Source organism: Centruroides sculpturatus, unplaced genomic scaffold (assembly GCF_000671375.1).
Source record: "Centruroides sculpturatus isolate CEXI.00-Female unplaced genomic scaffold, Cexi_2.0 scaffold2258, whole genome shotgun sequence".
NCBI lineage: Eukaryota > Metazoa > Arthropoda > Arachnida > Scorpiones > Buthidae > Centruroides > Centruroides sculpturatus.
In genome coordinates, this window is record NW_019386459.1 from 35,241 (window position 1) to 51,837 (window position 16,597).

Sequence of the window (16,597 nt, forward strand, 5' to 3'; positions counted from 1 at the left end):
CATAATTATCGACAGATCGCATTGGTTCTGGGGGTAGCGCGTAAAATTATTGATTATTAAAATTACTGATATCTTTCAATCATGAAACTAGCGATGTCAACACCTATTCCTATTACGTTATGAAGATTTAAGCTGTCTTGCAACTGTGACCGGAGAGTCGGAACCTCTTTGGCACCCTGTCAGGAACGACACCACTGTGTCTTTAGGACAGACACAAACCACAACTTTAGAATTTGCGCGAGCGGTCACGTGTGCAGGCGATCGGATCCGGGATGGAGACTACGTGAGAGACAACGTACCAGAAGTGACTCACTCAGATTCCAGATTAATAAACAATAACAATTTAATTTCAACGGGAGAGAGTACAAGACACACGATTATAAACATCTCGGATTGATATATATTTCTTAAGTTATGGAATCTAACTGTCGGGAGAGAGAGAGTTTAAATGATATTCGCGTGTGGATAAATACCTTATAGAGAAGTCGAGGATTTGTGACTTGATGACTCGCCGACGGAATAAATACCATATAGAGGTATTTATACAAACTGATTTTTAAATGAATTATAAATGGAATCTGCATCACAATTTTCTTATTGAATGAGGTGGTATTAAATAATAGGAAAATTGTTTCCTACTGTATTTAGAACTGGGAATATTGCGTTTTTACTAAAGAAAGAAAAATTTATTAAATACATTTATTATAAAACAAAACAATCAGTACAATAACACAATATAATACAACACAGTAATTTTGGTCTATATGGTAACCAACAATTTGCTTTTCTGACAAACAACAGAACAAGTTACGAAAAAGCAGTACATTGTTTTAAATTTAACACGACCTAAACTGGAGATTTCACTCCGAACACGCAACAGGATCTCCTGTCATAAGTTACAACAAGGTTCCGTTAGAGGTTCTCAGCCAATTAAGGTATATATAAGGAGATTGGGACACGCTTCTGGAGCCGCCATTTTGAGTCGCATGTTTTAAACAAACTTGTACGAGCAGTCAGTTTTATACGACATTATTTAAACTAAAATAGAATAAAACATTCAAAATACAAATGTAATAAAACAAATTACACTGTTTTTTCGAGGTCAGGAGACTCTCAAATATTGGATTTGATCTGATTTAAGAAATAAGTTCAATTTGTTTTCCATTATTTCTTGCTTTTGTGTCAGCTTTTCTATTTAAAATTTAAAACACAGATTATATATATACTATATACAGTATCTTTGAAATGTTATACAGCTAATATATAAGATAACAGCAACATTATTTAATATTTTATAAAAAGCTTAAAAATATATGATTTCTTTATTGTTTTTATTACATAAAAGTATAGTCAGTTTTCCACTCAAACATCAGAATTCAGGTTTCATAATATAAGACGTCACTCCATGTTTGACATTACGAAATAAAAGGAATGTAAAATTCTTTTAAATGTAAATAAAACATTTACCTGCGGTTGTTGAAGTAGGTACGAGAGTCTTTCTGTTGTTGCTTTGGTACTTGTATGGCATAATATCGGATTCGGAAAGCAAAACTCAAATGACACCATCGTGAAAGAGGAAAGTCAAATATAGTACAAGCTTTGACGACAATTGATCGAACGATCCTCTGTTTAATACTTGGCTTAGAAAACGAGACAATTTCACTGCCGAATGTAAAGTATCACAACCGATAATACAGTTAAATGCGGAGATAAAAAAGCTCTGGTTCTGCATTCAGAATGTAACAAACATAAGTTATTTTTTAAAAACAAGTCTTCTGTGTCATCAATTTCTAGTTCTTTGCGCAAAAAACATTCACTAGACATAGATCAAATAACTGCGGCAGAAGTTACATCTGCCTATCATGGGAATTAAAAATCATTACAGCTATTGAAGCCAAGATTAGACAAATAAGTTGTTTTCTGCGTTATTTCCTGATACAGAAGTCATCAAATCATAAGAAAAAAAATTGTTTATTAAAAAGAAATAGCAAAAAAACCTGATAGGTAAACTATTAGATGTAAATAAACAAGACAAACCAGAAGAATCTTTTAAATGTAATAAAATTATATTTTATAAATGTAGATGAAACATATCGAGATAAGAATGCAAGCAATCGAAAGAAATCTGAAATTTTGGAAAAGTAAAACTGTCTTCATCCAAAAAGAGCGTAAAAAACTGAAAAAAAATGAATAAAAACATAAAGATTTTGTTATACCAGTCGACCCCCCTATAACACTGTTTATAATTCCGTTTTATATGAATTCCATGTTGTACGAGTCACTTAGATTTTACAAATACGTGTGCTAGGCTGTGAAGGGCTCACGTATTTGTAAAATCTAAGTGACTCGTACAACATGGAATTCATATAAAACGGAAAAATCAACAGTGTTATAGAGGGGTCGACTGGTACTGCGAAAAGTTTCAGATATGTCTACTTCTAAAAGAATAAGGAATAACTGAAAATTCACGCAATGTAAATAGTGATGATTTATGTGACATATATCAGGAAAATTTAGAACTAAACAATGATTAATTACAATATTTTGTTTAAAGAATGAAATCAATTTTTATAAAAACTAAAACCACTTTTCAAACGTGAAACCGTTTCATCTATGATATCATTAATTACACAAACAACTGATTTTCCAGAAAACGTTATATACACGTATGTAAAGCAACGTATATTGATTAAATTAAATACGATCGTTCCTCAGCAAAAAGTAAACTGTAATAACAATAGAAAATTTAAAACAGTTTGAACCTAATTTAATTGTTTTTACGTAACACTTAATTTGTAGGCCTATATATTGATATATAAAATATATATTTATAACATTAAAAAACTATTCTTTTGACAAAGTTATCTTTGTACTGTATGTGTATGAGTAAATAATATCGTTTTGTTTTCGAATACGACTGACGTCAAATAAGCAACCAATAAGAAACGTCCCTTCTCTTTATATTCTAGGACGTTGAGTTGTATTCGAATACTGTTGAGTATTGTTAACTGTAGTACGAAAATTACGAATTACACGAAATTACAATTTTACAGAATGTAATTTTATTATGATTGCAGCAATATTAGAAGTTTGCTTACCGTTGTTCAGTTCGTTCTATCTTTCAGGTTGGTGAAATTATAAATAACGCCATTTAATAAGTATTTTTGAAACATAATTACGGTTATAACAAATATAATTGTTTATTTTAAGTTAAATTAATTTAAGTTTTCGGTAGTCATGTTTATCTCTCGGTATAATCGTTGAATGCTCGATTACTGATAATGCTACAATTAATAGTGTTGTTATTAAAAAGTGGTCTTATAAAAATAACTGTTAAAAGTCATAAAAAACACGTGGAAGATGTATAAAATCGACTACAATCTGGTGATTATATTTGATGAAGAGAGATACGTATATACAGTATATAATCAACTGTAAATTTGCATTATTTTATTGTTTCTTACAATTTATCGAATCTTCTTTCTGAAATTTATACTGCTATCTGGCTCTCCAGTACAGAATGAAAACTAATCACATTTAATAAGAGTTTTCTGAATTGTATGTATTCATTTATTTCAGATTAATTTCTCTTAAGCAACTGAACAAATTGCTTAAGTGGAACCTAAACAAAGTCTACAAGTTTCTGCAAAATAATCCTTGAGACACTCGCTGAAAGTGGTAAGTTCGTCTATCTTATTCTTCAACAACTGTTTGAGATCTTAAACAATGAAAGTTACACTAACTGTAAATTACTATAGTTTCAGTTCATATAAATTTCACCATGTTAGATGTTTATGAATATCGTGAAACAAGAAATTATGAACTTTATTATTTGGATACAGTTGAATTAGGTATGATTTGCTTTACAACACAGATAATAAATACAGTAAAACCTGTGATATCAATTTCTCGTTAATAAAATGTTGGCAAATGTCGAAAAACCTGTTAAGATTTGCCAAATCTTTTGGCTCATTGTTTAATATAAGATCAATAGCAAGTGCATAAGATAATTTAGCAGAAAAGTAAATTTGGCTTTTATAAATAATTCATATTTCGATTCAGATCAGAGTTCTTCGTTCCCTGCAGCCATTTTGAACTTTGCATTTATGAACTGACGAAGCAATTTGCTTATATAAAAATGTAATTCTAATAACGTAAATTTTCTTGTTCATGACTTATGTAATGAATCACTTATCTAAATCATTATTACAGCTTCTAAACTAAAATTATGAATTAAATTCCTCATTTTACTACTCTGTACATTGAGCCTGAATTTTACATATAACTGCAGGATTATTTATAACCTCTCCTTAACTTAAACAGGATATTTTTTGATTCCTTTAACTTAGAAATTTACAGGTTTTACTATATTTTATTTATTCTGTTACAATTTATAGTAACATATAAAATAATTTAAACAAGCATTTTTTATTTGATAATCGACAAATTTTTCAGAAAGATTTGAAAAAATTAAAGAGCGACTTAAGAAATTTTACCAAACAGAAAACAATTATATGAGGTCTTTATTATGGGAGAATAAGAGAAGAGACTTTCCTCTAAACGATTATTACGTTAATTTAAAACTGCAAGAAACAGATAATTTTGGTAGTCCAATTGGTAAAATTCTTGATATCAAGGATATATTTAGAGAAGTGAATGATGGACATACGAGCATTCTTGTATGCGGGGATCCTGGTTCTGGAAAAACTACATTGTGCAAGAAGATTGCGTACGATTGGGCCGTCGATGATCCCTCAAACAATTACTTAAGTCATTTTGACTTTGTTGCATTCCTAACATTAAGCGAAGAGTTTAAGAGCGTGCAGAATGCAATTCTAGAAGTATTTTGGGGAACTTCACAACCAGAAATAAAGAAGAAAATACAAAATGTAAATCTAAATATATTAGTTATTTTAGATGGATACAATGAAGATCACTACCATTTTGATAGAACCAAAAATTTCTTAAATGATTCCTTTGGCGTTTTTAGAAAATTGACCGTTATTGTGACGAGTCGTCCTCGTCGTGCAGAAGAAATAAGAGAATCCATAAATTTTCGATTTGATCTTAAAGGATTTTCACTCTTACAGCAGGAAGAATACGCGAAGTTGGTGTTTAAACAAGATGATGATAAAATACAAACACTCCTTGTATTATTAGAAAATGAATTTTATTTATCTTTGTCTAAAAATCCGTTATTCTTGCATATTCTTTGTTGTATGCACAAAAGTAATCGATTAGAAAATAGACAAAGAAAGACAGATTTGTATATTTATATAATGCAATTGATTACAAACAGATCAAAGAGAAAACTTGAGAAAAATTTCAAAGTGCCAATAGGGAAGTATTTTCCATTCGAAGGAAATTTAGTTAAATTAGGACAGTTAATTTACGGGAAAACTCCCGTTAAAAAAGTGCGATTTTATCCCTTTGATAAGGAACAAAAAATTACTTTCGACGAATTAAATGAATGTGTCGATGGCGATAATGCGATCTTTGATCGCGGTTTGGATTTTCTTTCTTACTGCTTTGACATTGACGATAATCCTTGCTTTGATTGTGTGCACGAGACAGTCAAAGAATTTCTCGTCGCCCTGTATTTGTATAAAAACCCTGAAGTATTTTTCCTGAATGTCACAAGCGATTCTACTGTACCACGTGTTACAAACTTTACAACTGATAACAATTTTATTATATTTTATTTCGGTTTATTTGGAGAAGAAAAAATTCCAAAAAGTTGCTACAAGAATTTTGAAAAAGTTGTGTTTTCGTTGGATCTTTCGTTAATGATATACAAAGAAATCGTCAATGAAGAAGACAAGAAAATATTTTCGAACACAATTAAAAAGTACGAAAACTCTTGTAATTCACGTATCAACTATTTTCATTGGATGATTCCTTCAGACTTTTCACAGATATATTTTATTGTTGACATTCGCGAGTCTCCCACCGTCACGTTTGATAACCTGAATAAACTTCACGATAGAGTTTGGTATTCCTGTCAAGTAGAAATATTTATGTTTATGAAAATAGGGGAAGAGTTTCTTGAACAGAAAGATACCATAACAATGAAAAATAACTGGAAAAAGTTGGAGAAAATTCGAGATATATTGATAAAAAATACGTGGTACAAATTTAAAATCTATTTGTGTGGAATTGTTCAAGTTCCTTTTGTGATTGATGAGATTAAACAGGGAAGTCGACTAAATACATTTCCTGCATATTTACTTAAAGTTTTCAATTGTGTCGAAAATCCTGCAGTTGTTACAAATCAATTACCTTCCGCGTTAGTTAGACTGAAATTTTCTACAGACGATGACACCGAAGAAAATTGTTTACTTTTAAAGAAGGATCTGTTTGAAAGTATTCAAGATTATATCAAGTTATTTCCTGATTTATAACTGTATGCATTGAAAAATAATGACACTAAATCATTTATGCAACATATTTGTCTGTATTGTATAGTAAACAGTACACTATTTAATGAGAAATGACTGCTGCACTATAGATTTGCCCTTTTCTTCAATAAAAAATTTAAATTTATATTTATTTTAATAATATAATTGATGCGAAAATCTATTGTGTAACAATATAAAAGTCAGCAATCATTCACCAAATTATATTTAAGTATTGATTAGCCTTATACTTTCAACATTATTCGGTGTTAGTTACTTTATAGACGATGGAAGGCATTGAGTAGAATGTAAATCGAATTAGAGCCAGTTTTTACCAGAAAATGGACGTTTAATGTAACACGATAACAATTGATTTGTGTTAAAAACTATAATTTATGTATTTTTGCACTTATTAATAAAGTTATATTAAGTGTAAATGGAATTTCTGAAAAATGTTACATCAGCTAAAACATTTTATAGAAGAAAATTGAGTGTCTTGTGTTTCTTTATATATAAGCAGGACTGTCGATAGCTTACATAGAGGCCCTGGGATAACGCGTGCCCCTTGTGCCATTTATTTTTTACAAATGAAATACGTAAAATGCTGATGTCAAGTCTTCCGGTTACTATGGTAAAATAATGACGCGAGATGTGAACAGGGCCGGATTAACCCTCTTTGGGGCCCTAGACATTTTCTTCTTACGGGTCCCCCTTTCTCACACTAGAAATAGAGCACACAAAAAATATAAAACAATAAATAAAGCAAAACTAAATAATGTGAAAAACTGTTTATTAATTTTTATTAATAAAAAATATTTAATACACAACAATAAATTTTAGTTTTTCTAGAAAGGTTTGAACAGTANTCTTTTGCTAGTTGATGAGATACATTTAAAATCACAATTAGACTATAAAGGTGGAAATATAGTGGGTAAATCTCATGACTCTGCTAAATGTGCTAGTAGTGCATTTGTTTTCATGAATCAAAGTTTGGATTCACAGTACAAAGATGTATGCCACATTCTTCCAGTTAAATGCATTCAGGCTAATGTTCTTTTTGCATTAATAAGAGATATTATTGTAAAACTAGAATCACTTGGATTTGATGTTTTAGGTGTTGTTGCAGATAATAATGCAATTAATATAAAAGCAATTTCTTTATTTAGCAACCGTCCAGATTTTAAGATTAAATGTGATCATCCAGTTCAAAATCCAAATGAAAGATCATTATATTATTTATGTGATACAGTGCACCTGTTAATTAAAGTGTATTAGAAATAATTGGTTCAATAAAACAGATGAAGCTCTGAACTTTCCAGATTTCAGTGAAGAGTTGAAGGGAGGCATTGCATCTGTTAAAGCTTTAAAGATGCTTCATCTGTTAGAAAAAGACCAATTATTAAAATATGGTAGTGTTTTGTCACTAAAGTGCCTCTATCCTACTTCTATTGAAAGGCAGAATGTGAAGTTGGCTATTCAAATATTTAATAATAATACATCTGTAGCTTTGAGACATATGGGACCAAAAAACAGTATTGAAGAATGGGAATCAACTGCCATATTTATTGAAATAATATATCAGTGGTGGTGAATGTGAAGACATTTCTTAAAGGTCAGAGGCTAAGAAGTCCATTACAATAACCAGTAACTGCAAATTCAAAACATATACTTGAATTTCTTAATTGATTTCTCTTGTGGCACAACAACTGGAATCTTTTAAATGATAACAAAAAATTAACCAGAGAAACATATACTGCATTAAGGCACACTACAGCTGCTGTTATTAATTTTTGTGATTATTGGATTAATTAAAAAAAATAAACTACCTTCTTTTTGGTAAAATTCAAACAGATAGTCTAGAGGACAGGTTTGGCAAATACCGTCAAATGTGTGGTGGAAACTATCACATATCCCTCGGACAGTTATTTGAAACTGAAAGTAAGTTGAGGGCACGAAGTATATTTTCATTAATATTGTGAAAAATGGTAATATACTTATAACTAAAGATGATATCTTTGTTGAATGCACAAATGTAGAGGATATTGAAAGTGTTGTTGTTCCTGATTCTTTAAATATTGTTATGGAAGAATATGATTTTGAAGAGATAGGAGTGTGTACATGGCCTGTTCTTCATTACATTGCTGGCTACTGCTCACATCAGGTCATTAAATATGTAAACTGTGATTATTGTAAAGTCTTTTTAATTTTTGATGATAGTAGAACAGAAGACATTAGCTTAATACTTTCTATGGATAGAGTAGGTTTAACATATCCAAGTGAAGATGTTGTTTTGTGTAAATATTATGTTTATGTTACAAGCCAGAAAACGATATCAGAGAAGGAAAAATTATTTCTAGAGCAGGGCAATCAAAGAAGCATACTGATGAAAGCAGCTTTAAATAATCTGTCATCTGATTTATTTGCTGGCCATAGATGTGTAAATGGACATAGTACAGACTTGATAATTATAAAAATTTTACTGTGTTCTTCAAATATTTTGGTAAAAAATTATGCAAAAAAGATCGATGATATTTTGAAGCAAAAGGACGTTACCACCTACAAGCGTCATAAACAAAACTGAGGTATTTTATTTACAAGCAAAGTGATTCTGTATAATGAGTTTTAAAGATATTGTTATTTTAGATCTGTTATGTTTATTTTAATAGCAGTCTCATCCTTTTTTTGTTTGTGTTTATGTATCTAGGTATGTATAAATAAATGTGTGTATACTTCTTATGTAATGGTGAATAAAAACTAATTTTAAAAATAAAATCTCAATTTTTTATTATACTTGTTTTCGATTATTATTTAACTAATTTTATGTTCTGAACACTCTGAAAGTACTTATACTGCTTTGTATAATAATGAATTTAAAAAGTTTATGTTTAAACTTACACTTTTTATACTTAGAAATTCCTAGAAGTTATTTGATCACTACTTTAAACCAACTGAATTTAGTGTACTCTTCCATTAATAAAATATTGAAATATTTATCTGTGTCATCTTTAATTTTATTTCACTTTTACATATTAATGTTTAGTGCAACTATGCCAACTACATTTTTATTTTCTGGAAATTGTTTTAAAAAGGAACAAAGGAACGATATCATTTACAAAGTATTCACAACAGCATCAGCCGCATGCTGCAACGTCATCAGTGTTGTTTGGAGGCTTTATTCTTAGGTGGCATTGGTCTCTCGCCTGCAGTCGTCCAGAGTCACCATCTGTTGCTTGTAAATACAAATATCTATTATTATTACACCTCTTACCTGAGCCAGGGATCGAACCCCAATCCCAGCCAGCACAGGTCCACTTCTCTCTGCACCGACCCACCAGGTCGCTCTGCCAGAACCATTTCAGAACTCATACTTGTGTCATGTGAGCCCGAGGAGGGCACTGCACATGACAGGCCGTCCAGGTGGCCCCCTTGGCCGTGAAGTGGGAGTGGGCCCCGTCATGTGGCCAATGGCCAGTCGGCCGAGGGTAACTGCGCCACCGCCCCTGATGTTTTATAAGCCTGCAGGCTGCCTTCGAGCCTTTGTACCCAGTTGTAGCCTGAGAAAGAAAACCATGCTGTTTACTTGTGATGTTTCAGCATCTCCTGTTGTCGATTCTGCTGACATATTTGAAAACATGACTGCGTATGAATTTCTTTGCTACCTCACCATCGAAGAGGCCACCCCGAAATTTTGCAATCTCGTGGGACTAGTGCCACATCCGGACCTAACCCTAAGTGCAGAGGTAAGCATTGCTTGATTCCTGCATGTACAGGAACAGCGAATATTCACAGCACAGCATTTCGCTACTTTTCTAAGTGATTCCAATGAGTTTGTCTTTAATTTTCAGGCAATATGCGCAAGGAACCGGCTCCACCTGACAGGTTTGGATTTATCTACCACTGCGAAAAACTGAAAGAAAAAAATAGTTAGACAACGGACAGTCGGCACTGTCCGGAGGGCTGTGTGCACCGGTAGCCTGTCTTGTACCCACAATACATTCTTTGAAAGAGCAAAGCTTTCAGCTGAAAATGTATATTACAGTCAATCGCAAAAATTTCTCACAGAATTGGCGGTTTCCCAGTCCGGTATTTTTCAGTTAGCATTCTCTCAGTTAGCCACTCTATACCAACGTTATCAGTCCACTTATTCAATAGAAAATGCTACTTTGTAATTCATTGCTATTTATTTACAGTGATATTTATCTAAAACATGCAAAAGAAAAGTTTGAATTTTCTAAAAATAATAGTACAGTTACTGGTGCCCTGCTAACCAGAAAGTACAGTCTTTCCAGTATCACTCTATGTTCTGCATTTCTGTGATTAGTGTACAAGATGTGTTTTCTCTGTATTTTACAGGTGCTGAGATTGATATATTCGTGGGTCAAGCCGTTTAACATCACCACAGAGCAATGCAGCATGGCTCTCGCAACAATGGTAGATTGGTACAACTTCTGCTGGGAAGTTGCAGAGGTTTTTGTCTCCCAAAATCAGAACATCAAGCTAGGCGGTGAAGGGTTGCACGTCGAGGTGACGATCACCCCACGTTTCTGACTTTGCCGAAAAGTCTGTCTGTATTCATGTGTTTTCGTTTTCAGATTGATGAGACCTTCACCTGGAGGCGAAAATACAATCGCGGCTGCATACGTGTAGGCACCCAAATAACATAATTTGGTGCCTACTGTCGGGAAATGAGAGAGCTGATGTACTAACATGTATGTGGTAGTGAAACATTATTTCCTTTTATTTTTTTGTTATTGAGGAAGGTTCCCTGTCTGGCAGACATTGGTGCATTTTAGACGAATTGTGTTATATTTTCTTAATTAAATTAAATTATCCACAACCGTGAGGCAGATAATAGTGAGGGCTTATCAGACCAAATGATGGGCACAAACGCTCAGAGATCAAAGTGAAAACAATTTAATAAACTCAAAAAGTTAATACATAAGTGTGAAAATGAAAACCCAAAATGCATTTCGGACTATTTCCTAAGAAAAAACAGTTCCTCATCAGTTGGTGTTAGTTAAAGGTAATGCCATAATAGAATTATACAAGGTAACGGTCAACTTAAAACTAAGCCTAAAGTTATACAATATATAAGCGAGGACACAACTGTAATGGTATGAGTAGTAAGCATCATCAGTAGGTATTATCTAAAGTANTGTTTGATCTAGTTAATTTTATAAATTCTGCTGTATGGAAAAATGTGAGAAATGTGCTTTAATAACTTCTTAAGGCTCCTACATCATCCAAAATATGTTTTCATGCTTGATTTGTGGAATATCTCAAGAAAAGAACACGATTTAACATAAAAATCAGGCCTCTAGCCATAAACGTCCGAATAAGAAGCGAAATATGGGTCGTTTCACAACATGAATAACTGTCAACTATTTATTTATTTATTTTATTTCTCAAAAAGAAACTGTGGCCTGGTTGGCTTTTTACAAGCATCTTAAATTAAAATCAACAAAACGAACAAAAAAAGAATAAGCACCAATCAACATTCAATAAACATTATATTATTGAAGATACATCCTGCTTAATTAATTAGGGTTTTCTTCAATTCATATACAATTTTTATGACTTTTTGTATAATGGAATTTTGGTCCTTCATTATGACGATGTTATCTGCATTGGTAATTTCATTGCATATTTCATTTTCAAAACGTTGCAAATGTTTAACTTTCACAAAATAATTTTTAAAAAATTCTGGAATTTTCTCATCTCCAAACAGACCCATATAAAATAACGTAATATAGTAATTAGGCGAATGGCTAGTTATTTGCAAGAAAATATCGAAACGTGATTCTTCGGTGTTTTTATGTAAATAAAGAGCGATGAGAAATGTCTCGAAATCCACATGAATAAAGTGAAAATATATATTTTTATCTTGGTTACAGAATGAAATAAAAAATTTCAACCCGAGAATAAATTCAAGTTCTTTCTCATCTGGAAAACATTCTTTTAAATCATCGAAGGTAATTCTTTCTTCCCTTTTATAGTGATTTACTCTGCCCATAATTTGGTTTTTCTCGTAAACTAGTTTTCCCAATCGAACTAAAAGATCTTCACCATAAAAATACTTTCCCTTCTTCAAATGGTTACATCCACCATTAGCTCTCATATATTTCTCGATAAGAAATTCAAATATTAGAATAAACACATCTGTTTTTCTTTTGGTACATTCTAATCTTACCAACTTATGCAAACAACACAGCAAATGTAACATTAATGGGCATTTCGATAAATTAAAAAGGAAACCATCTCTTTCTAACACATACTGAAGACTGCGTTTTTTATCTTTAGACTGTTTGAAAACTAAGCTTACATATTTATGTTGATGATAACATTCAAATCCAATGAGATTAAGTTTCATGTCAAATGCCTTCGTTATTTCCTGTGCAGGTTCGGGACGACTGGTTACAAGAATCGTCATATTTCGTGAAATCTCGAAAGAATCCTCTTTTATAAATTGAATTACTGAATTTCTATCGGGGAATTCGTCGTAACCGTCTAAAATAATCAAGAAGTTTACATCGGCATTCCATATTTTTCCCTTCATTCCCACTTCATGATTTCCACAAACGGCTTCCAGAATTGCATGGACGATGCTTTTTCCCTGAAGATCTCTTAATGTCACGACGACAACAGAGTCAAAATGTTGTAATTCATGATTATCAACGGCCCAATCGTATGCAATCTTCTTGCACAACGTAGATTTACCATAACCCGGATCTCCATATACAAGAATATTTGTATGTTCATCAGTAATTTTCATCAACACCTTGTCGATGGTAATCATGTCTTTTATTGGATTTCCAGAATGATCTGTTTTTTCCAGCACTAAATCTACATAATAATCTATTAAAGGAACAGTCTTTTCACTGTACAGAAGTGGAGAATCCATGTAAGCACTGAATGTTCGATACGCGTTCCTAAGTTTTCCATTACATTTCTTTAATAATTCTATAAAAAATTACAAGTATTTAATAATATAGCTTTTAATACACTGGTGTGCAAAACTTAAGCAACAATTATTTTTTTGCCTTAACTCCTGCAAAAATCGCCTGTAAGACATGAAATTCAGAATACAGAGACAGTGTTTTAAGTATTTTATACTTAAAGGATGAAGAAGGCATACTAGCTCAGAAATGGATACAATGCATACACTGTGGAAACAAAGCCTCCTTTTTATAATCTTGCACTACGTGAGCTTACTCACGTCATTTGTAATCTCTTCTTTTTGAATACGAATCATTCTACTGAGTTGAGTGTTTATTGAACTGATTGCAACAAGCCATTTTATACAATTTCATGGCTGCCTGTTTAAAAATTACATTATTGTTTAAGTTTTGCACACCAGTATAGTTTCGTGTTGTAGAAGTACGTTGAGCTAATTCAAAAAAATATACCCTGTATGTCTATTTTGCAAAATTGACAGGGTGATGTCTGTTCTACATTCGCTTCTTTGTTATCTGCAAGACATTAAAAGCATTTCTTCTTGTTTATCTCCTTATTTATATTTATAAACTTACCATTTTCCGTAAAAATCTTCTTTTGTTTATGGAAATACAGTACTTATCTCCAATTTGCATTTCCTTTGTATGTTTGGCAGCGATTTGTGGAAGATCGCCTACGGTAATTTTCGATGTTCCTGCGTGTTGCATTTCATTCTAAAATAACACAGACGAATATAATTACATTTTTAAATCGTTAACTTAAATCTTCCATCTTCAATTTTATATCACTAAATAAATTTTTAGTGTGCACATTATTTCATATAATTTTTATACATCATAATGTTTAAAAGTAAATTTATGTTTAATATCTATTTCACAAAGTTAAAACATTATGAATTTAGGAAAATATAAATTAAGAAGTTATAAATTATTTCAAGTAATAGAGGGAATGAAAGTTTACCTGTCGATCGTTCATGTTTTTTTTTGGTCAAACGTGCGATTTATTGTTATAGTATTTGAGTGTAGAAATCCTTCTGTTGTTTTGAACTTCTTTAACAGGTTCGCACGAGCTTCTGATGTTGAGAAGTCAGCTCAATTTAAAGAATAGATGATTCAGGTTAGTTCTTGCCAACTGATCTCTACAAAATGATATTTATACTTACATAAAACATTACTTTGTTAACATTATACTGGCTGAAATATGTTAGAAGTGCATAAACGTACCGTATTTATAAAAATTAAATTAAAAATAGTGCAACACTTATTAATTTTAGGATTTTTTCTTAATTTTCGTGAATGACCGTAAAGAATAAATATGGAGCGACTCTTTAAGAGAAAAATTTAGAGATGATGAGATACTTAGGCAGAGTTTAAAGGATACAGCCTTCAGCAATATTGACAGGAACATCTGTCATATTACTCGTGGCTCAACTAAAAAATATTATGATAAAATAATAATGGAACATCAATATCAAAATGATAGAAAGCCAAACTTTAAGAAATCCCACAAGTCAACCAGTTCCTAAACTACAACCTGTATTGTGGCTGTTAAGGAACAAATGCATCCAAATGAGAATTTTGTTCTAATTTATCCTATAGAAAATCCAGGAAGGTGCTTGAGGATATCCAGAAAGGCATAAATATCACAATAGCTCTGATTATTCATTTGTACATCGGAGAGGCAGGTCAAACGTCTTCTTTATTAGAAAGCTCATTTTTAATTAATTCCATTCCATTTAATTAAATTAATTATTCCAGCCAATAATATCTTTCTAGCTGTTCATCTCGATCTTTGAAAAAATGGAGGGCATTTTTCATTTTCACTTTTGATGGAGGAATAGCCGAACATCGGTGACGAAAGAGCAGATTATTGCTATAATTTGTGAGGGTCCTCTTACAAAACACACTCGAGCAATAGGTATTACGTATTCTTCATCAACAGTAATCGCATTCATACAATTTATAAGGGTGCAGACACTTGTAAATTTTCTACCATACGTACAGTACAAGTCAACGGTGTCTACGAAGGAGTATCAATTCCTGTTTTCTCAGGATTATGCTTTTCCCACGATATTACTGATACATCAGGTAAACGTAATAAAAAACGAAAATGATGTCAATACATTTTTTGATTTAAAATTCACTAAGATTTAAAACAAAATTCAGCATGTTTACTCCTCTATAAACCCCTGCAATTTGGCTAAATATTTCTGAAACACCTGGTATACATCCAAAATAGCTGCGATACACACCGTTCCTAAAGCAGTAATGGGAATGAAACGATTAAGAACGAATATGATCATTTCTACTGGGTCCTATCACCCAAGACGTTTAATAATTAGACTTTAATTACAACAGTTACCCAGCAATTTATAATATGCGCCACTACAGTTTGGTTTTCAGTAGGAAGTCAACTCTGGTTTATTCCTGTATTTGACTTTTGTCAGCTGTTCAATTGCTATTACTGCGCTTCTCTACGTATTTCGGAGGTTAAGTCTGATATAAATACAAGAATATTAAGACCCTTCTTTAATAATACTATTAACCGTAGCATTATGAGTAATGGAGCATTCAACGACTACGCCAAGAGATAAACATAGCTACCGAAAACTTAATTTAATGTGACGGTCCAAAACCCTTTTGTTTTAGAACAATATCACCTTTCTAATAAACTTCGTGATTAGGTAAAAAGGGAAAAGGGGGGACTTCTGCGGTCAATGACCGAGATGATCTCTTCGAAAAAAATCGTTAGTATATCAATAAAAGAAATCTCCTCCATTTGTTTAAAGCTAATTCTATAGACGTTAATATCAACAAGACGGGAATAACAGATGTTTTTACCCCCTCTTTGGTTGCACGTGACACGTGGTCACAGCAATAAATCGCCTCGTTCGTAGTCAAGCGCGACGTTTGATATAAACAATATCTAGATAGTTGACCAAGTTAAAGAAATTATTTTCAGATGAATGTTAATTTATGGATGAGAGCCGTCAAACTTATAGAAATCTATGAATCTATATATATATATATATACTAGCTGTTACCCGCGACTTCGTCAGCGGAGGTTTTGCAAGCAAACCCCATTTACATCCAATATTTCAATAACCATAGTAATTGTTATATAACACCTACCGCTGAAGAGAATTGCCGAAAATCAAACGAACTATTTTCAATTTGATCAATTTTCTGAAACGTTTACAATCGTTCTATAATCGAACCAATACGCAATAACAAATTCGAATTTAAAAC

General features: G+C 32.0%; 2 protein-coding genes across 6 annotated transcripts in view; one reads left to right on the plus strand and one right to left on the minus strand.

Moving 5' to 3' along the window:
* The first annotated feature begins 7,299 nt into the window (after positions 1 to 7,299).
* Positions 7,300 to 8,036, plus strand: LOC111615043. The gene is given in 2 exon segments (XM_023356418.1): positions 7,300 to 7,652; positions 7,654 to 8,036. Coding segments are annotated over 2 exon segments (612 nt in total). The 5' UTR covers positions 7,300 to 7,373; the 3' UTR covers positions 7,987 to 8,036.
* Positions 8,037 to 11,766: 3,730 nt separating this feature from the next.
* LOC111615041 (NACHT, LRR and PYD domains-containing protein 10-like) overlaps positions 11,767 to 16,597 on the minus strand; it is an 8,267-nt gene continuing 3,436 nt past the window's right edge. For 2 of the 5 annotated variants that reach the window (XM_023356416.1, XM_023356417.1), the window contains exons 2-4: positions 13,925 to 14,062; positions 13,802 to 13,864; positions 11,767 to 13,355 (exon numbers count right to left, since the gene is read on the minus strand). In XM_023356416.1, the coding sequence (XP_023212184.1) occupies positions 11,929 to 13,296 (1,368 nt within the window). In that variant the 5' untranslated portion in view covers positions 13,297 to 13,355; positions 13,802 to 13,864; positions 13,925 to 14,062 and the 3' untranslated portion in view covers positions 11,767 to 11,928. Of the gene's footprint in view, positions 13,356 to 13,801; positions 14,063 to 14,309; positions 14,488 to 16,597 lie in introns of all 5 variants that reach the window. The other 3 variants (XM_023356413.1, XM_023356415.1, XM_023356414.1) reach the window with 3 other exon arrangements.